This window comes from Malus sylvestris, chromosome 2 (genome assembly GCF_916048215.2).
Source record: "Malus sylvestris chromosome 2, drMalSylv7.2, whole genome shotgun sequence".
NCBI lineage: Eukaryota > Viridiplantae > Streptophyta > Magnoliopsida > Rosales > Rosaceae > Malus > Malus sylvestris.
The window spans coordinates 37,571,283-37,591,114 of record NC_062261.1 but is presented as its reverse complement, the minus strand read 5'-3'; the positions used below and the strand labels follow the sequence as shown (position 1 = coordinate 37,591,114).

General features: G+C 37.4%; 3 protein-coding genes and 1 long non-coding RNA gene across 5 annotated transcripts; 3 read left to right on the top strand and 1 right to left on the bottom strand.

Annotated features, from left to right (window-relative positions):
* Positions 1-11: 11 nt before the first annotated feature.
* LOC126598487 (uncharacterized) lies at positions 12-3,386 on the top strand. The gene is made up of 11 exons (XR_007614852.1): positions 12-79; positions 215-249; positions 378-440; positions 655-1,468; positions 1,571-1,790; positions 1,898-1,966; positions 2,054-2,191; positions 2,308-2,404; positions 2,770-2,830; positions 2,957-3,077; positions 3,308-3,386. It is a non-coding gene; the product is annotated as an uncharacterized LOC126598487 (long non-coding RNA).
* A 53-nt stretch (positions 3,387-3,439) lies between these two features.
* Positions 3,440-4,533, top strand: LOC126603749 (protein GAMETE CELL DEFECTIVE 1, mitochondrial-like). The gene is made up of 3 exons (XM_050270714.1): positions 3,440-3,454; positions 3,714-3,964; positions 4,187-4,533. Exons 1-3 carry the CDS (start codon positions 3,440-3,442, stop codon positions 4,404-4,406), a joined length of 486 nt encoding a protein of 161 aa, XP_050126671.1. The 3' UTR covers positions 4,407-4,533.
* A 2,859-nt stretch (positions 4,534-7,392) lies between these two features.
* Positions 7,393-11,273, bottom strand: LOC126598414 (GTP 3',8-cyclase, mitochondrial). The gene is made up of 7 exons (XM_050264786.1): positions 10,887-11,273; positions 9,876-10,502; positions 9,593-9,760; positions 9,314-9,505; positions 8,073-8,141; positions 7,833-7,922; positions 7,393-7,702 (listed from the first exon to the last, which is right to left on the bottom strand). Exons 1-6 carry the CDS (start codon positions 10,983-10,985, stop codon positions 7,839-7,841), a joined length of 1,239 nt encoding a protein of 412 aa, XP_050120743.1. The 5' UTR covers positions 10,986-11,273; the 3' UTR covers positions 7,393-7,702; positions 7,833-7,838.
* A 919-nt stretch (positions 11,274-12,192) lies between these two features.
* LOC126598326 (citrate synthase, mitochondrial) lies at positions 12,193-19,390 on the top strand. Of its 2 annotated transcripts, XM_050264686.1 has the most exons (20): positions 12,193-12,353; positions 12,481-12,575; positions 12,713-12,775; positions 13,000-13,041; positions 13,485-13,550; positions 13,754-13,819; positions 13,938-14,051; positions 14,368-14,431; positions 14,696-14,778; positions 16,431-16,480; positions 16,559-16,636; positions 16,869-16,997; positions 17,086-17,128; positions 17,313-17,399; positions 17,556-17,657; positions 18,169-18,276; positions 18,387-18,437; positions 18,694-18,767; positions 18,879-18,930; positions 19,023-19,390. In XM_050264686.1, exons 2-20 carry the CDS (start codon positions 12,525-12,527, stop codon positions 19,119-19,121), a joined length of 1,422 nt encoding a protein of 473 aa, XP_050120643.1. In that variant the 5' UTR covers positions 12,193-12,353; positions 12,481-12,524; the 3' UTR covers positions 19,122-19,390. The 2 variants fall into 2 exon arrangements, with proteins under 2 accessions (XP_050120643.1, XP_050120650.1); XM_050264693.1 differs by lacking the exon at positions 12,193-12,353 and having other exon boundaries at positions 12,393-12,575.
* The last annotated feature ends 442 nt before the right edge of the window (positions 19,391-19,832 follow it).

Sequence of the window (19,832 nt, the reverse complement as noted above, 5' to 3'; positions counted from 1 at the left end):
GTTGCAGTTCTTGGTATAAGGAGCTACAACGCCATTGAAGAAGTGAGAGGCATACAACAATATTTCTTCAGTCTGGTATGTCATTTTAACGATTGGAATTCCACAATTTCATTAGTTTTGATAATTTCCGGAAGAAGAAGAAGGCCCTGTGTCCAAGTTTTTAAAAGCACACTTTGTAATGCTTCAAAATTTCATGCCTTTTTCAGGAATTCAGACAGGCAGGATGCGGATACTTCTGACTTTATCAAGGTTAGTGAATTATGTGGTTTCTCCACGGGGTGTAGTTTTATTGTTACACTTTGTAAAGCTTCAAAATTTCATGTTTTTTTTCAGGAATTTAGTAGTCCCTATCATCATCAGTTTGTCTGCTATTGCAGTTAGAGAAACATTCCACAGAAGAAGGCGGGGTTACACGTTCAGTTTATTCACGCAAAGAACCAGTATGTCGAAAAATATATGTTACTCGATTCTTAAAAACTTTATGGCATGACAAAATAAATTTACAAATTGCTAATTTTTCTGTTTTGTATAAAACCTTTGTTCACTCTACCTGAACAGGTACACATGTTAAGTTTTCTTTCATCTTATCTTTGCCACAGAAAGCACCATCAAAGTTTAAACTTTTTATTTATTTTTTTTCAATTGGCTGTTGAGGAAGGGATTGTTGTTGGTGGATGAAACCTTTAGGTAATTATTTGTTGCTTATTGAACTCCCCCAATCAGGAGTTTTGACTCGGAAGAAGATTTTGATGATGACAGATACTAAATTAAATTTTGGCTCAAATTGTATTGAAAATTGCAGTTCGAAGCAATTTTTATGAGGAAGGAGGATGAATCCTAAACATATGTATGAATTTAGTCAATTTCTACATGCTCCATTCAGTAGATGAATTGTAAACATATGAATTTCAAGCACCTGAATTGAATAGATGCTTTTAATTCTTCTCTCATCTAAACCTTCGATTTTTCTGCAATTTTATTTCTTTGTTGTTTGAATATATGGTTAAACTTATTTCATTAATTGTTGATGCCGCGTGTTGATAATCAAGGAAAGGTAGGGGTGCGATGGTTGTTTTAGTCTATAGGGTTTCGAACGGATTGGGTGGGTTAGGGAGACTTTCATTTCCTTTCTTTCTATGAGCTGCAGAGGGACTCGGTGAGAGCATGCCATCAGGAGAGAGAGCGGGAGGGATAGAGATAGGGATTTGGTTAGGGGAAGGCATGCGGCTTGCAGAGAGGAGGAGGAGAGAGAGGGGGAGGAAGGAAGGGTGATAGCGATAGGGATTTGGTGAGGGGAAGGCATATGGCTTGCAGGTAGACAGAGTCATAGGGGTGTACGATTCAAGAGAGAGAGAGGAGATTGCATGGTTGCATCACTCTCACTACCTGCACTCCTGAGGCAGGAAGGCCTGAGATTGAGGACAAAGGTAGTGATTGAAGCCTTTTGTTGCTGGGAGATCGTTTAGAGGTAAAAACCCAGCTTCTTTTTTATGTTTTATTTTATTTTTCTTCTTCGTTTAAATCTATTAGTTCTACTTAAGGAATGAATTATGATCAGAATTTGTTTCAGGGAATGGGAAAGCGAAATTCGAGAGAGAATGTCGAAATCGGTTAGGATCGAAGATAAAGATGGAGATTTCGACGGGTCTGCTTGGCTGCTCATACTGACGACATGTAAATCAGAGCCGGTGAGAATGGCGGCGGAGAAGCTCAAGTCGACCCAGAGTTGGGTTTCTGAAAAATGAGAAAGGTTTCTGTAACATGCTCTTCTTCTTCCTCTTCATCTTCTGGTATGCTTCTTTCCCTCCAACTTTGCAAATATTTTTGTTTAAATGCTAATTGTTTGCTTGGTTTGTTTATTTTATTTTACATGAATTATTGTTTATGAAGTGGGTAGGAAGAATTGGAGAAAATGATGAGGGAGAAGATCAAGATCAGGAAGATCAACTACTTGCCAGCAAGGCAGGTGACCTTCCCTGCAAATCAAACAAAGAAATTAATTTTGATTTGATTTCATTAGAAACCGCGAAAACATAAGTTATATTTGGAACAGGTTACGTACGTTGTAGCCTTTGGGTGCCACTGTCATGACACAGAGAACAAGCGTTTAAAATATGAGATTACGAACCTGACATGGCAGAATCTGTTTCAGCAGCATTTAACGAGTGGTGTAACTCAAGCCTAACAGCAGGTATATATATGTTTCATTTTCTATTTTGTCAACTGTCTGCAGAAACTTCTCCTTATGTTACATATGCTCGGATGTAAATTTTGAATGTTTCTTCTAACCTAATTTGTCTGATTCAGACGTGCCATTCTTCTTGGTTCATATTGATTCAAATTCACACGCTACTATCATCTAAAGGATTGGGAAACCTCCCAAAGTGCTGATGATGTTCACAAGGTCTGTTCGTTTAACTTTTAATTCGAACTATAGCTAATCATTTAGGTGTCCGGGAAATTGGAATAATTTTTTAGCTATTTCTGGGTTCAACTTTCTTAAAAATGGTGCATTATCAATGAATGGATCACGAAAGGTTGTGTTTTCAGTTTATAACCATAAATATTATCCATGTAATTTAAGCTTTGTTATCAGATGGAAATTGATGTTTAATAGCTGTAGTAAAAGAAATATTGCTTTTGGTCATGTTGGGTGACCTCCTTTCCACGAGATAATTAGAAATCTCCTTTGAACATGGCTCTTTTAATTTTTGTTTGTAAAGTTCCAGTTTTCTTCTCATTTTCATGTGACGAATCATATTAATGTAGAGAACCAGTGCGCCGACCAAAGAAGTTAAGGCTGCTCTCATTGATAGCAATTGGGACATTGGTCAGAACCCCTTTCTTCCCATTTTTGTTTATGCTAATTTGAATCGGTTATGTGTGTGTATATATATATATATATTTTTTTTTTTTTTTAATCCTTATCAAAGTTGGTTTCTTTAATGAAATGCAGAGGCTGCTCAGAAGGAATTGACGAGGAGAGGGAAGGTTTTGGCGTTGAAAAAGTCATCTCGGATGGCTGCCGAGGGCTTGCTGGCTCGGGCTTAGCATGAGAACATATCTTTTAATACTTGGTAAGTGTGATTGATATGATTCCTCCATATTTTTTTAGTTCTATTTGATTAGTTGTTATTATAAGTATATGGTTGCGTACTTAATTTCAGTTGTACTTTTTTCCCCTTATTTCCTCTTCCTCTGCTTCGCTTTTGCTGCTTCTTCTTCTTCGTCCCCCTTTTGGTTCCCCCTCTCTTACTTTATTTCTTCTGATATTTTCTCTCTTGCTCTCTTCAAAATCCCACAACAGTCTTTGGAGTTGGAGGCTTTTGCTCTGTTGGGTTTTTTTCCAATAACTCAAAGGGCCGAAAGGTATTCCCTTTTCATATTCTTCTCTCCCAATTTCTTTAGGGTTAATATCAATTTTCTTATGCTATTTGCAATGATGCTTTTTAGGGTTTAACTAATTGATTTCACAGATTCATTACAGACACAGTAAATAGTACATTTTAAATTCATATTTCATAACTTGGTTGCTTGATATGATAACACAGTAAATAGTTACATTTTAAATTCGTATTTCATAACACAGTAAATAGTTACATTTTAAGTTGCCGGCTCTGTATCCTTTTTGGTTAGTTTTGTTTTAATCTCATAATCTATGTTTCTTTATCTCAATCATCAGTGGTATCTGGTTTGCAAGAAATTGAGGATAGGATAAGGGAATTGGAAGTGAGCCTGGTGCGAGAGGGTCTTATCTCAAGGACTCAGAGAAGGCTGAGATGTATAAGAAGCACAAGGAAAACCCTGAGGTTTATACTGTTGAGAGGCTGGCTAAGGATTATAGGATTATGAGGCAGAGAGTGCATGCTATTCTTTGGCTCAAAGAGCTTGAGGAGGAAGAGGAGAAAAAGCTTGGTCGTCCTTTAGATGATTCTGTTGAGCTCCTGCTTGACACCTGCCCAGAGTAAGATATCAATTCACAAGCATTACTTCTATTATATACAATGGGTCATGTAGTTCTAATAATTTTGTAATGATATCAATTATTCTGTGCATACTTCATACTGATGGTAAAGGTTTCCTGCTGCGTTAATTGTAGTCGCAAATTTATAAGCTTAGTGGTGCTTGGCTGATCTAATAGCCAGATTTTATTTCTCATAGTGCATAACTCCTTTCCTCTTTTCAGATTTTTTAATTCTCATGACCGCGAATTCCACGTGGTATCCCTTCCCTACAAACCTGATTTCAAGGTTATGCCAGAGGGTTGGGACGGTACCACCGGAGATTTGGATGAAGTTCATTGTGAAATCTCAAAGAAAGAAAATGAAATGTTGTATCAAGAGTTTGTCCAGAGAATGAACTTCAACAAAATGAAAGTAAGTTCCATAATCCTGACTTTTCCATGAGAAAAGAAAGCAATCCAACATTAATAATTAAGAAAAAAGCATAGTTCTATACTACAAAGTATTACTGCTATTATTGGTGTTACTGTTACGTCTCTCATTATTATTAGCTTTTCTTTCTCTTTGTTCATATTTTTGTCTTCGAGGATGAATCATTGGAAGCATAATATGTTTTTGCATCATGCTTTTCTTTTTCCCACTAAAGTGGCATCAATAGTTATTGTATTTCTCCTCTACATACCTCTTTATACGAACAACTGATGGACTTTACAGTGTACAAGCAAACTGGTTATGAGAGTATTAAGTGGGTTTCTATAAGACAAGGTGATAGATTAGCAAGTCTTAACTCAGTTTCTTCCTACTAATTGTGCAATGTCTTTACATGTTAGCTTAGTTGAATGTATATAAAAGTCAAGCTGCTTATCTTATCGACCTCATTCACTCATGTGCCCCTCTGTTCATTCATGATTGTGTTGAATTTATTCAAGTTAAATGTGTCTTATTCATGTAGTTACGCCTGAAACAGTGGTTCCCGCTGCAACGCGCGGGCTTATTTTCTAGTGTATATTAAAGTAGTGATGTCGCTTGTATTTTAAGAAAAAGAAGTTTGTTTGGGGGAAGGGGGCGCGAGTAGACCATTTACGTGGTTCAATCTTCCATGAAAAGGCCTAAACAAATGAAGGGATGAGTTTTGGCCCACTACATACGTGTGTACCTTGTCTAAAGATCGATCGTATCGTGTGGGTTGTGGTTGTACGCCTGCTGAAAATAAATGTATCATGTGGTAGCTCGATAAATCAGTAGTCTCGTGGTCGTGGGGACAAACAAAACCACAAGTGAAGTAGAGGCAATCTAATCTTCAAGGGGACCATCTTGCCACGTGAAACCAAGAATTAGTTCACTGGGCCTTCCGTCTTCTCTTGCACGGGTTTGGTGTGTTGCAGCTGATTCCGTCGAATTGTTGGCAGACTTGCAGTAGGAGTGGTGCCATCGTCCCTAGTACGGAGATGATTGTCTGCCCTCCCCTCTCTGTATTCTCCTCATACTCTTTTGTCTTATTATTTTTATAAAAAAATTAAGACCTTATCGGATAAATGGTATCCGTGGTCATAAGGTATTCGGAAGATAGTTCTGTAGTAAAAAAATTTGAATTTAAACCCTAAGGTCTAAGTGTGTTAGGATTTATGCCCTTCCGTTACGTTCCGTTAACCCCTCATCTCACTCTCTCTCTCTTCCCTCCCCCAATGGATGCTACTCCATCTCCGTTGACTACCTCCATCGGAATCGCTCTCAGACCTGCTCCTCCTCCTATCCCTATCCCTATCCCTATCCCTATCTCTTTCTCTATACCTCTCTCTGCTCCTACTTCTCCGCCTCGAATGCCTCTCTCTGCTCCTGCTCCGCTTCCTCGAATGCCTATTCTCTCTCTCCGAAACCCCAGCCGGTTGCCTATTCTCTCTTTCCTCCGCTCATTCGGCCTTCTTCCTCTTGAGCTTGTTCTGTATGGATTCAATCTGGACGCCTTAACAAACTTACTGAGTAAGGAAGACGAGGTGGAATACAGCAGCGGTGAGCCGCGCTCAGAGGCATTTTTGGAATCCAAGTTTGCGGAAGAGAAGCCGAGGCCTTGTTTGAATCTGGCGGCTCCTTTGCCGCGCCGAGTCAGCTTGTATTATCAGGTCTGGTGTGACGGGTTCGGGGCGTTGGTTCCTTCTCCCCAATGGATTGTTGGTCCCCTTCTCTCGCCGTCGACGACGAGTTCGAGAAGCTTGCCATGAGAATCAACCCCCCGATGTAAATTCACTCCCCCATTCGTTTCTGGGATTTTTCGGGGTCGAATTGTTTGTTGTAAAAAATTGGCTTTTGCTTGTTTTCTTGAAATATCAATTTTTCTTGAGCTGAAATTCTCCATTTTTTTACTGTTTTCTGATATGTTTTCTTGCTGATATGGGAATTTTAGGGTTACAGTTGATAATGCATCAAGCAGGAAAGCCACTTTGATTAAGGTATCTGACTGAATTTCTTTTATTCGGGAGGTCTGAGAGCGATTCCGATGGAGGTAGACGACGGAGATGGAGTAGCATCCATTGGGGGAGGGAAGAGAGAGAGAGAGTGAGAAAAAGGGTTAACGGAACGGAACGGAAAAGCATGGGTTTAAATCCGAATTTTTTTACCACAGGAACTATCTTCCGAATGACCATTTATCCGATTAGGCCAAAAATTAATATAAAATATTAATGTAATTTAACCGTGATCGCACAAAATAAGAAAGCATGGGAAGGGTATGGGAAGGGGAGGTATCACCCTAACTGCGGTCTGCAACATTAACGTTTGCACTAAAGTGCGTACGTGCACATCATATTAAGTTGCATGCAGATGCAGACCCTCCAATCATTGTACCTGTATCCGTGCAGTGCATGCCCTTTTCTTTCTTTTTTTTTTTTGTGTGTGTGTGTGTATTTTTTTTTTTAATTTAATTTAAATTTTTTTTTTTCTGTCGCTAGATTTAGCCGAAAGCCTTCAAATGGGGAATGGAGGAGGATGAGGGATCTTACCTTTCTATGGTTATGGCCTGCAGCAACTTGTTCAATATTAATACTACTACCTCCTTTATATAACAATTCCTCCATCTCTCTCTCTCTCTCTCTCAACTACGCGGGGAGATCATCCACATCGTTGTCAGGCGACCTGCAGAGTGAGAAGATAAACGGTTTGTTGGATGGTTTCTCAGATTCGGATGGCTTCATCGAAGAGTTAAGTACTGGATTTCCTTAACTTCATTCATGATTAACATCTTCCTCCATCCCCATGGATTTACTTAGAGATGAATGACTAACTATATCATCTCTCTAGAGAGTTTCTTAATTAAGTAGCCGTAGCTAGTGCAAACTACGTATAATCCCATATCAGCAGTTGTAGAACAAGGGACATGAGAAAATGAATGATCGTTCATCGGAAAGATTACACACAACTACGAACAATTGCTAAATTGCTCAGTGAATACAATTTAGCCATTTATTCCTTCGATAATACATAATATAGGTTACAAGGAAAAATGTTTCTTTCAGCATAAATGCCAACAAAGATCAGAGGAAATCTAAAAGTACAAAACCAACATCTTTTTTCTTGTCCTGGCTCAAGTATCTCACTGCTTGCTTATCCAGATGCCAGCAGCCCCAGTAACAAATATCACCAACATGTTCTTTCCACTCTTTAATGAGAGGCTTAGATCGGCACTACAAAATATGACAGACAGCTCTGTTTATGCTCTCTGCGTCCAAGTTTATATTCTACAGAACCTGCAGATACAGTTATTCCATTTTGTATCACTCTCGCTAGATTAAGGTGGATCAAGTTTTTACCACTAAATCTGTAGATGTTTCCTTTGAAGAAATTGGCAATATAGAATTTCGTGAATGGAGGTCATACCAAGCATTAGCCACCAATATGTATCATAGGCCTATTCGCCGTCTTCGCAATGTCAAACATTCCGGCGTGCGAAGCTTTCTTCCTCTTTACCTATAGCAAACATGAAAAGAAGGCTTCAAAATCCATAACAGGAAAGCTTGAAAGCTGAATTTTGCATGAGAACATGAACTTTTGATCAAACACAAAACAATTCGATCGTTGAAGCATTGAGCATTTCTGAACAAATTATCATGCACATACCGCTGACCCGATTATTTCTCTCAGCTCGTGATCATCAGCACCATCACGAAGAGGATCTCTTAAGCTGACCTGCAAATTAAACATCTTATTTTAATAACAGGAAAGTATTATTTAAAATTTCTGTTGCACATATTCCTAATGCTTTAACTTAAAGCTAATATAAGTAGACCACAAACAAAACCAAAAGAAAAACAAAAGAGATTAAAAAAAAAAGCCTCGTGGAGAATAAATATAGATTTAGGAAGAATAACATACAGATAGAGGATCTTCATCAAAAATAAAGAATCACACTTTTACTCTGGTGTTTCTTGAATTTCTTTTATTGCTTGTTAAATTTCAACTATGATTTTGTGAGCTTTTGGTTGATGTGCAGGAGAAAATTTTGTGTTCATCAAAAATTTCAGTTCTATAGATGTAGTCCAGCAAAGTTGCCAGAAAAGCCTATGATCTTCTGTGAGATAAGTCTAGTGTCACTGTCCGTACTGATCAGCACCCCAATTTCAGAGATCCCTTACCCTTCATGGCTATCAATACATCCCAGTTCAGTACCCATATATTATCTATTAAATTTGGACTACAATGGCTTCTTCCCTTTAATAATTTTGAGCACATAGCCTATCCGGTAATAGATATGAAAAACCTAAAAAAGGGAGAAGCTTCTTATAGCCAGAATACTAAAATGTGGACCACCTTTACCCTGAGCTACAAAAATTTAAGGGTAAGCATGTTTGAGAAATATGGAGGGTGGCTAATAGCTACCAAAGGCTACCTTAATAACAAGAAGTAAGGAGTATAGTACTACTACTAGGTGATTGTATATAACTATAAGAAGATGGAGCACAAAATCCTTAATAGGAAAAACCCTTGCCCTTAAACCATCTAAAATCCCAATACAAAGAACACAAAAGGACACAAAAACCTAATGATAAGTGCTACTATGGTACTATGAATAGTAACCGAGCACAATCTTTTCTTTTCCTTTGTATGTTTCTGGTCCAGTCCTGTATCAGTGGTGCACTAAGCAAACTTAGCACTTGACTTGCAAAAAAGTAAGCATCAATCTGTCCAAAAAGCTAGATGGATTGCTTAAGCAAAAATAGCATATGCATAAATCCCTGAAAGTATTCTTAAGAGTCCATGGCAGAAAGAAAAATATCGGAAATGATGATGCTAGTTTACTGCATATAATACTTGTCAAATTCTAGTACTAAGCCAAAAGCTTAAACAGGGAGACAATTCACCTCTGAAGGACCAAACAAGCAAACTTTGAAGTTCCCATCAGCTAAGAGTCGCAGTCTATTGCAACCCGCACAAAAATGCTCAGTCATTGATGTGATAAAAGAAACTACTCCAACATGTTCATCTACCCTGAAATTCTTGGCCGTATCTGTTGGGTGATCCTTAAGTCTCTTTAGACCTGCAAAACGCTTTACCTGTTCATTAATAGCAAGTGAGGTGAGGGATGTATAAAGGCATTAAGAAATCAATTTGCAGGATTCTTAGTCAGAGTTCTACCTTACCACTGTATCCAACATTTCCGAGTAGGGTACAAGTTTTTTAACATTCCAAACATTTCCATCAAAAGGCATGAATTCAATGAATCGAATGTTAATCGGTTTATCACGTGTCAGCTCTACGAAATCACAAATTTCATCATCATTGAATCCACGCATCACCACGCAGTTTACCTGAATAGAATAGAAAGCATATAATGAATGGCACTTGTGCATGACAATGTATTAGTGTATGCAAAGTTCAGAGGAAATGAAAATAGTATTACAAGTTTGAGAGAAAGAAACATACTTTAACAGGATTATATCCAAGTTCTATGGCAGCGTTGATTGATTCCATAACCCGTTGATGACCTTTACGCCTGGTCATAAATTCGAACTTTGCAGGGACCAACGTGTCTAAGCTAATATTGAGAGCAGTAAGGCCACATTCTTTGAGCTTGGGAAGTTTTCTTGCAAGAGTAATTCCATTGGTAGTAATGGCCAGCGTTTTCAATCCATTCAAGTTAGATAAGTTTAAACATATGTCTTCAATATCTTTCCTTACGGTTGGCTCCCCTCCAGTCAAACGAATTTTGTCTACACCTGAGCTTACAAACAGCTTTGCCAAGCGAAGAATCTCAGTCTGTGAAAGAAGTTTAGGGCTGGGGGTGAGCTCCACACCGTCAGCAGGCATACAGTATTGACAGCGGAGATTGCAACGTTCTGTCAAGGAGATCCTCAAGTAAGTGTGGAGCCTCCCAAACGAGTCGATTAACATATCAGAAGCAGGATTGTCTTTAGGAAGACGTTCTGATAAGTTAGCGCTAGAAGTAGCGAACATCCTTGGCGTGGATGCATTCATTTGATGGGGAAGTGAACCGTTAGCATGAATAATTCCAATTCCGGGGGTGGAAGACGACGCAGTTTCCAAGTGGACCTAATGGAAAGAGTATAATTTCGATAGTCACAAATATATAATTCTCGCTCAGAACAGATATGAGCATCAAGAAATGAAACTAGTGGGTGCTTGTGAGAGTTAAGTGCATATGCCTCCTATCACAGACAGAGTCTGTGTTGAGTATTTGGAAGCAAAACTAAGGGAGTCGGGGAATTCATTTTTGCATCAATTGATAACGGAAATCAAATGCATAAGCAAGCAAGATAAAATTAGAAAAGAAAGAAAAAAGGGGTAGAATTGCAGACTAATTTGACTTCAGCTAATACATAGATAGATAGAAGAAAACTAAAAAGTGGCGTGGCGTGGCGGTAGCATCCATGGGAATACAAAACAAAGCAAAGCATAGCAAAGAGAGATACATACCAAGAAGCAACTGGAATTGGAAATTGAAACCAGGCCCAATTCCAAAGCCGAGCGGGCAAAGCTGAAATGGTGACGACGCTTCATCATCATCATCATCATCTGATGGTGGCGGCGGCGGCGGCGGCGGCGGCGGCGGCTGAGGTATGAAAGGCTGCTAAGGCTTGGCTGAGGCGGAATAAATACAAGAGAGAAACCGACCCTCCCACCCTCTTCCCTAAATAAATAAATTCGTAGTAATCGTAATCTAATTTTGGGGGTGATGGATATTTTGGGTTGGGATGGGAAAAGGGAAGCTTTGGTGGTCTCGTCTGCTTCTCCATTTTTTTTCTTTTCAAGCGCCGAAAAGCTAAATATTTTGGGGGTGACATTTGAGTACACCTTTCTTTGGAGACTCGTGCTAATTTTGAGGTCATCATTTTAATCCATGACCTAATCTCAATAGGAGGATAAATTCGCCAATTGGACTCAAGTAGTCGGCCCAACCCATACTCATTCTACTAAATATTGGAAACAGACACGTTTTTGATGTTTTAATAATTTTAAAAACCAAGCGCACTTCTAGATAACACATACGCACTATTTGTCCTTTTTTTTTGGTCCTTTTTTGTTGTCTAAATAAACAGCTTTCAAACTAGATTTTTCTGAATTTTGAACGGTCAGCAAAAGGCATCAGATACCCAAGTGATGTTGATAGCCATGCGCTGGCCGCCCTTCATGCGTTGCTCTACCTATTTCTATTTGCTCTCCTATAATATAAATATATTGACTTTGAATTTTTTCAATAAAATATTAATATTAGTCCAAGTCACGTTCTTAATTTATTATGATATCAAATATCTTTCAAATGTTGAAATATAAAATCTGCCACTTATAAATAAAAAATTATTAAAGTGTAATTTTCTTGTAAAATAATTTTGTTAGTCGGTAAAATAGACAATTGATAAAAAAAAAGATGGAATCCTTATCAAATGTGCAGAGGCGTGACTGTTTTTTTTTCTTCCTAATGTATTGTTTAAATAACTAAAATATAAATATACCAGAGTGTAATGTTAAAACAAAAAAGGGACAAGGGGAAGAGAGGGGTTTGAAACTTTGAAAAGTAAACGAGGGAGCGGCTGCGTTTGATTTCGTGGTTGGTCTCAAATTACCTTTAACATTCATATTAAAGTAGGATTCTTTCTTCATTTTTTTTCGTTTTCATTTTCCCCTCTTTTATTTGAACGGTTACAGTTAATGCACGTTAACATTTTATATTAATTTTTTATAATAATAAAAAAATAAAATAAAAAAAATGTGAGAGGAGATAATGAAAGATGATGAAGAGAGGGGAGAGAAAATCCTAATCCCTTCAGATTCCACTACTATTTCTCTGACTTTTGAGTTTTGACTCACTCCGTCCCTAGTCTCTACGTACTTTCCTTTTTTTCAGCCATTTTGAATTTTCAAGCGCAACTCCAAAATTAAATTGTAATTCTCTCCTCGACTCTTCTTTCTCTCTGTCTTTCGGGTTGGGTTGGGGTGGGCTGGGCTTTGGAATGTTGTCTGTATTTTGTGAAATTCATATTTAATACGTAATTGAGTTGGTTCGGTGCAGAGTACGGCAAGAGAGAGACAGGTGATCGATCGGTGCAGTCATCGATGGTGTTCTTCAGGAGCGTCACCGCGCTTTCCAAGCTCCGTTCCCGTCTTGTGAGTTCCTTTTCCTTTTCCCTTATTCAGACTGAAATCGGCTTTTTATTATTTCTCAGATTCATTGGAATTTTTATTTTTATTTTTCTGGAACCAAATGTGATTGTGATTGTGATGGCGATCGCTTTTGGTTGCAGGGGCAACAGTCGAGTCTCAGAGATTCCGTCAGATGGATCCAAACGCAGAGCTCCACTGATCTTGTGAGTCCTTTTCTTCCTTGTACAAGATAGACTCGACAGTCCGCTTATGAATCAATAAAATATCTTATTAATCGACTCAATTTTATTACTACATGTACATTGGAGCCTCTAAATTTTCGCACTCATATTTTCTCTTTCATTTATTGCAAAGTAGTAACAAACTTGCTCATGACCATCATTTTGGTTGTGATTGTGATTGTGTTTTTGTTGCCAATGCCATGCAGGAACTTCGTTCTCAGTTGGCTGAATTGATTCCTGAACAACAGGTTTGTTGTACGGCATTTACTTTCACAATGGTTGCGTTTTCTTATTTTTAGTTACTCATATGCTAAGATAGTTCGGTTGAGTCGATATGGTTTGAGTTAGTTTCTTTTGGTGCGTTCTTTGTTTATTGAGATGCCTGGGTGTAATGTATGGGTGAGAATCCGTGCTTTCCATCTGCTGCAAAAGCAGTGTATCTGTGCTGAAGAGCTATCTTTAACTCTTAACTTCTTTTCATTCTTTTATGGGAATTAGATGTGGAGAAAGGTTTGAATAGAGGTCTTATGTCATGTCTATTTCAGTTAAAACAGTTTTTATGACTTTGAGCGGTTCTGAGATCTAAAAAGTAAAACAATTACTTATATAGGAATATTAGATATGTTAATATTATCACACCTTTATTTTCTTTTTTGTTTTTTGTTTTTGTTTTTTTTTTTTGTGGTAACAGGAACGTCTGAAGAAACTCAAGGCAGATTATGGAAAAGTTCAACTGGGCAATATCACTGTTGATATGGTAAAGTGTCTTTCTTTCATAAAGAAATTGTAAAATGTTTCTCTTTGTTATCAGTGGAAGAACTTAATGATTGTACTACTAAAAGCCAAGTAGTGAACCTTTATCTGATCTTTGTTATTTTTCTTTTGAATAAACTCTTGATTTTGGACTTACATATGATCATAGTTTGTAACTGTGTGTGGATCCGATCTAAATTTGCGTAGGTGATTGGTGGAATGAGAGGAATGACAGGGTTGCTGTGGGAAACCTCCTTACTTGATCCAGATGAGGTCTGCATTTGAATCACTCAGCTTGAAACTTTATGAATCAATGTGGATAAATTTCTGATAATTCTAACAGCAAATTGAAAAGATTATGTTAATAGGATGTCTTGGCTACTTTATGCAGGGAATTCGCTTCAGGGGTTTGTCAATTCCAGAATGCCAGAAAGTATTACCAGCTGCAAAGCCAGGTGGAGAACCTTTGCCTGAGGGTCTTCTGTGGCTGCTTTTAACAGGAAAGGTATAGTTTTTTAGGGCATTTTCCATCACAAGATATTTTTTGAAGGTGCACTCTTGAAAAAATACAAAGATTCATTTACTGGAATCTGTATCCACACAAGATATCTTGAACTTCCTATACACGTTCTGAAATATTTAGCCTTAGCTGAATGTCATCGTTAATGTCACAGTTCAAATTTGGACAAAACATTTGTTGCCTATAACATGGACTGTATTTGTATTTATTATTTATGTGGCTTTGTTTTCTTTTTTGCTTTGTGTTTGTTTTGGTATATCCTAACATTGAACACACCTTTTGCCTTGCTTATGTGTCATAGGTACCTAGCAAAGAGCAAGTAGATGCATTATCCAAGGAATTGAGGACTCGTGCCGTAGTTCCAGGTTCGGTAGCTTATATTCGTCTATTTTGATACCCATAATTTTATTAATGAAAAAAATTATTTGTCTTCATAAGAAAAACCAAATATTTATAACGACTCCAATTGGCCACCTTAGAGTGGTCATAATATGTGAGAAGCCTGCCTACCGAAGATGTTTGTTTCACTTGATATTTGTATCTAGAAAGGCTTTTATGTGATTGAAGTGCTTTGGTTTTGATCATTAATGCAAGATTGCTCCTCATATATATATAATTCTCCGTTGCAGATTATGTGTATAAGGCCATTGATGCTCTGCCTATTACAGCACATCCAATGACCCAGTTTACCACTGGTGTCATGGCCCTCCAGGTTGGTATATGGGCTACTCAGGGTTGCATTATACTCATATTTCAGTTATTTTACGTTTGCCCTTATGCCATAATCACCGTTTGTCAAAATCAGATTTAGTGTTCTGTATTCATGCATTTAATTTCGTTTCTTGGTTAGCCAAATTGTCTTTCGTGGAACCCTCAGGCTTCCAGGTAACTGTGAAATGGAAGGTGGGGCATTTCTTTTAGGCTTTTCCCTTAGCTAAGGGTGCGTTTGCATATGTGAATAACTTGATATTTTGTAATCGTAATACATCATTGATGATATAATTTATGCCTAATTTTCTCATTATTACCCGTCTTGAGTCTTGATCACTTGATTTCAGACATCCAACTGCAAAGTATTATGATTACTTGTTTTAGGGTTTGTATAAATAAGTGTTTTAAAAAACACACCCTGAGGCGTGCCTAGGTGGCTTCGTAGGCGGCGGGGGGGGGGGGGGGTGAAATCGCCTCTGCCAAGTGGGAGTAGGCGAAAACTCCCCTAGACGTGGTCGAGGCGCGCCTGAGGTGTTCGATTGGGCCTTTTTTTGTTTAAAAGTTGCCGGAATCTGGAATTTTTTTCGGTTGAAATCTGAAAGTTTTAGTTGTAGAGCCGTTGCACTTTGAAGAAGATGAAGAAGACAGTGTTGTTTGGAGCGATTTATTTTGCTGATTTTTCGTTTTTTTTTTATAATTTCTTTGGCCTTTTTTTTTCTCTTTAAACTTCGCCATTGACAGTTGTTCACCAGCTATCCAGCATATTCCCCAATATATTCTTTTTTATTACACTTTATGTTTAATATTATTTTATAGATTTCAAGAGACTAAAAATAATACATTTCTATAAAAACATTAGTCTTTACTAAAAAATGTGATTGGCCAGCAAGAAAAAATAAGCATTTTTTTGTTCATTTTTTGGTAATGTTAAATATATACTAAAAATCTCAAGTCCCTTGAGGCTTTGCCTCACGCCTCAAGGCTTTCGTGAGGGGCTATCCATGAAACCCATCGCTTGTGCCTTCGCCTTTTAAAAATAGAGGAAAAATTGCTGTACATTATGTAAGATTGAACTTGAGAGCTACTACTTATATGTAAGAAAACTTAGTAGGAGTGTCGAGTCCCCAGATTTTCTCTTCATAAACTTTTTCTGAATATGTTTAATGCGAGATTTTGTTTATGTTGTAAAATTTCCTAATACTTTCTGAGATAAGAACTTAATAGACCTGAGTTTACTATGCAATTTTTTCTATCACAATGAGTTACATACGACAAGTAATTAGATGAAGTCCTTGCTTGGGCTTGGTCTGTTTTGCTGTACAGTTGTCAATTAGTATTTGTCACAAAAGTCTGATGCATGCTACTGATTATGTGGTGCAATACCGCGTGTTGTCTTTCATCTTTGTTCTTGTTGTTCTAGAGCTAAGGAGGCTAATTTTTCTGAATGACTATTCCTTATTGGATCATTCAGTCTGCTTCAGTGTTTCTTTTGTCTTTTATTGATTGTATTTCTTCGTAGGAGAATGAAATCTTATCCATGTGAATGAAATAATTAATTATTTCATTAAAAGGCTGGCAGTACTCATTTACCAGATTTTCTGAGTATCCCTAGTATATGCGACTAAATATCCCACTTTTTAATACCGCTTTCAGGTAGAGAGTGAATTCCAGAAGGCATATGAAAAGGGGATACATAAATCAAAGTAAGTTTGATTTTATATTTTCTCTTTAACCTAAGTCTTCCATTACTGTTTAGACATCTTAACATATGGTATTTTTAGGTACTGGGAGCCAACTTTTGAGGATTCACTTAGCCTGATTGCACGAGTGCCAGTAGTAGCTGCCTATATTTATCGAAGGTTAGTAAAGCAGATGACATCTTCCTCATAGTTATAGGCTTCACCTTGTGTTCTTTCCACACACACACACACACACAAAAAGTTTAATATTGTGAGTTGTGCATGTTTTAGAACAGCATTATCTAAATCTGTGAAACTTTTGTGTGTTAAAAAGTTGTTTCTTATGTACGATATTCTCAACCGACTGATGGTCAGTGGCATTATTTCTCTTCTTCCTTCTTGTGGTTTGAAGAATTTTCAAGGATGGAAAAGTAAAACAGATTGATGATTCTTTGGATTATGGTGCAAATTTTTCACACATGCTGGGTTTTGACGATCCCAAGGTGCATGAGCTCATGAGGCTTTATGTCACAATCCATAGGTTTGTATAAACCTCTCTTTCCAGGACATTTATGATATATTATTTTGGTTTCAAGTTATATGACTTTTTAAGTAATAATGCATTACAGTGATCATGAGGGTGGGAATGTCAGTGCTCACACGGGACACTTGGTAAGCTACCCAATTTTTGTTCTTTTTTCCCTTGTTATTTTCTTATACATCGGTAATGAGGACTCTAGTTAACATCATTTCGTCTTGAAAAATGTGAATCATGTGAGTTTGATCGATAACTTGATATTTATTCCAATTTTGGATGCTGATGTATATGTTCTTTGATGTTACCTTCTGAATACAGGTTGCTAGTGCACTTTCAGATCCGTATCTTTCATTTGCAGCTGCTTTAAATGGCTTGGCTGGCCCACTCCATGGTTTGGCTAATCAGGTATTATTTTTTTCTTTTGTCTGGTTGTTTCCATCTGTCTATTCTAATAAAAGCGGGAACTATATTTTGTTTATCTAAAAATGGTATTGCTGTTTAGAAAGGGTGCATGTTGCAACATGTATTCTTTTTTCCTCATACAGAACTGTTTTATTGCAGGAAGTATTGCTTTGGATAAAATCTGTGGTAGATGAAGTTGGAGAGAATGCAACTACACAGCAGTTGAAAGATTATGTCTGGCAAACGTTAAAAAGTGGGAAGGTAAAGCCATTAACTTTTACCTAAATAATCTATTTAGATATGGCCCATGTTTAGTTTATTCTCTTGTTGTACCAAACATGCACGGTTGATTCTTAGCTCATGAATTTATTATTATTTTTGTATGGATCTATTATCTAATGAGCAATATGCATCTTTGCTCATTGACATTTTCTGCCAGATAATTGGCTAAACCATTCAATCTTTGTCAGAACTCGTCTACTGAGCTTAGTACTGTCATCCGACAGATAAAATAAAATAAAATAGGTAGTCATAACTAATAGGTGATTGACTATTCTACCTGTGACTTTGTAGAAGTTTTAAACTTGCAAAGGAAGTTACCTCGTCAGACCTGATTAGCTTGTGTTTTCATTCCCTAAGCAAAATGGACTTTCACTTTTCTTGAATCTTCACTGTTTGAAATATTTTTGAAACTTTGTTTGACGCCATAGTTTGATGAGCTGCTAAATTCTTGTCTCTAGTTGTCACCTCTCCTCTTTTTCTCGTATTGCAGGTTGTTCCTGGTTTTGGACATGGAGTCTTGCGTAAAACAGACCCACGATACACATGTCAAAGGGAGTTTGCATTGAAACACATGCCTGATGATCCACTGTTTCAGTTGGTAGGTGTAACCCTGATTGCACAAGGGTGTACGCTTTTTATGCACACTACTAATTGTAGTTGTGATTGCATCCATCTTTCATGAGCTAACTTAGCCATTACCTTAAACAGGTCTCCAAGCTTTATGAAGTTGTGCCTCCCATACTTACCGAACTAGGCAAGGTAATTTGATAACTTTATGAAAGTAAAATATGTTATATCTTTGCCTCTCAGAATATACTGTCATCCTTTAGATTTGAAATTAATGATTTTATGTACCGACGGAAGTGCAAAATCTTTTATTGTGCTTGAACTAGGATCTTTCGCTTAAAGCCGAGTGAGAAATTGATAATTTTTCACAATCATTATATCTGTTTTTTCCATTTAAACTGAGGAGCAATCTGATGCTGATTGTTTCTGGGATTTATCATGTTCGTAGGTTAAAAACCCATGGCCCAATGTAGATGCACACAGTGGAGTTCTGTTGAACCATTTTGGTTTGACTGAGGCAAGGTATGATATTTCATGTTATTATTTCTTACGTTGTTCCTGGTGATGGTCCATGGTATTCTGAAGCGGTACCTGTTTGGAGATGATAATGTACTTGAAATTCAACTGTGGCAGATATTTTACTGTTCTCTTTGGTGTATCGAGGAGTATAGGGATTGGTTCTCAGGTTCGCTCCCTCTCTCAAGTTCTATTACAAATTGTTAAAATTTCATTATCTTAATGTATTGTCTTGGTTTGGTTTGGTTTGGTTTGTTTCAGTTGATATGGGACCGAGCTCTTGGTTTGCCTCTCGAAAGGCCAAAAAGTGTAACGATGGAATCGCTTGAGAATTTCTGCAAGAAAGCAGCTTCGTCTTGAGAAATGGAGTGCTGTATCACATTGTTTGAGTAATAAGTGCTCCCGATTGATGGCTTTGTGAAGGATGTAACGGTGGTGTAAAAATTTCAGTTTCTGTTGGTTTTAGTTGAGAAATTGTTCAATGAAAACCTTAACACGCACACACTTGAGCATTTTCAACTACTTTGAAGGAATTTTGAGGTGACATAGGCGCAGGGGGTTTTGCTGCTCTTTTAATAGACAGATTGGAGCTATTTCGAATAAATCGTATAGTTTAAAGACTTCCACAAGTTTTATGCATTTTATTTTATACGCGTGTTCTGCTCTCTCCGCTTGCCACTTGGTATGAATTTGCAAAAAAGAAAAAAAGAATTATGTTGTTAATTTATGCCTTGTCCTCTTGTCCTTGTCGTCGGTTAATCTGGTAAACTCCGTGGTTACTTTTACCTACATCTCTTGTTCTTTTTGGCCAATGCCTTTTCTTTTTCTGGTCCGAAGAGAACAAAATTAAAAAGAATTGTGTAAAGCCTAGCCCCTGGGTAGTGGTGGTTACAATTCTCACCCGACTTCCTCGAACTCCATGTTTAACCGAAAAAAAAAAAGTTGTGGTGTGTGCATACTTATTTTTACCTTTCATATACCTCTTTAAATTTTCGATCGATAGATAGAATGAATGAAAGAAGATTAATTGTAAAAAATTAACAAGGATATGTGAAAGATAAAAATAAATGT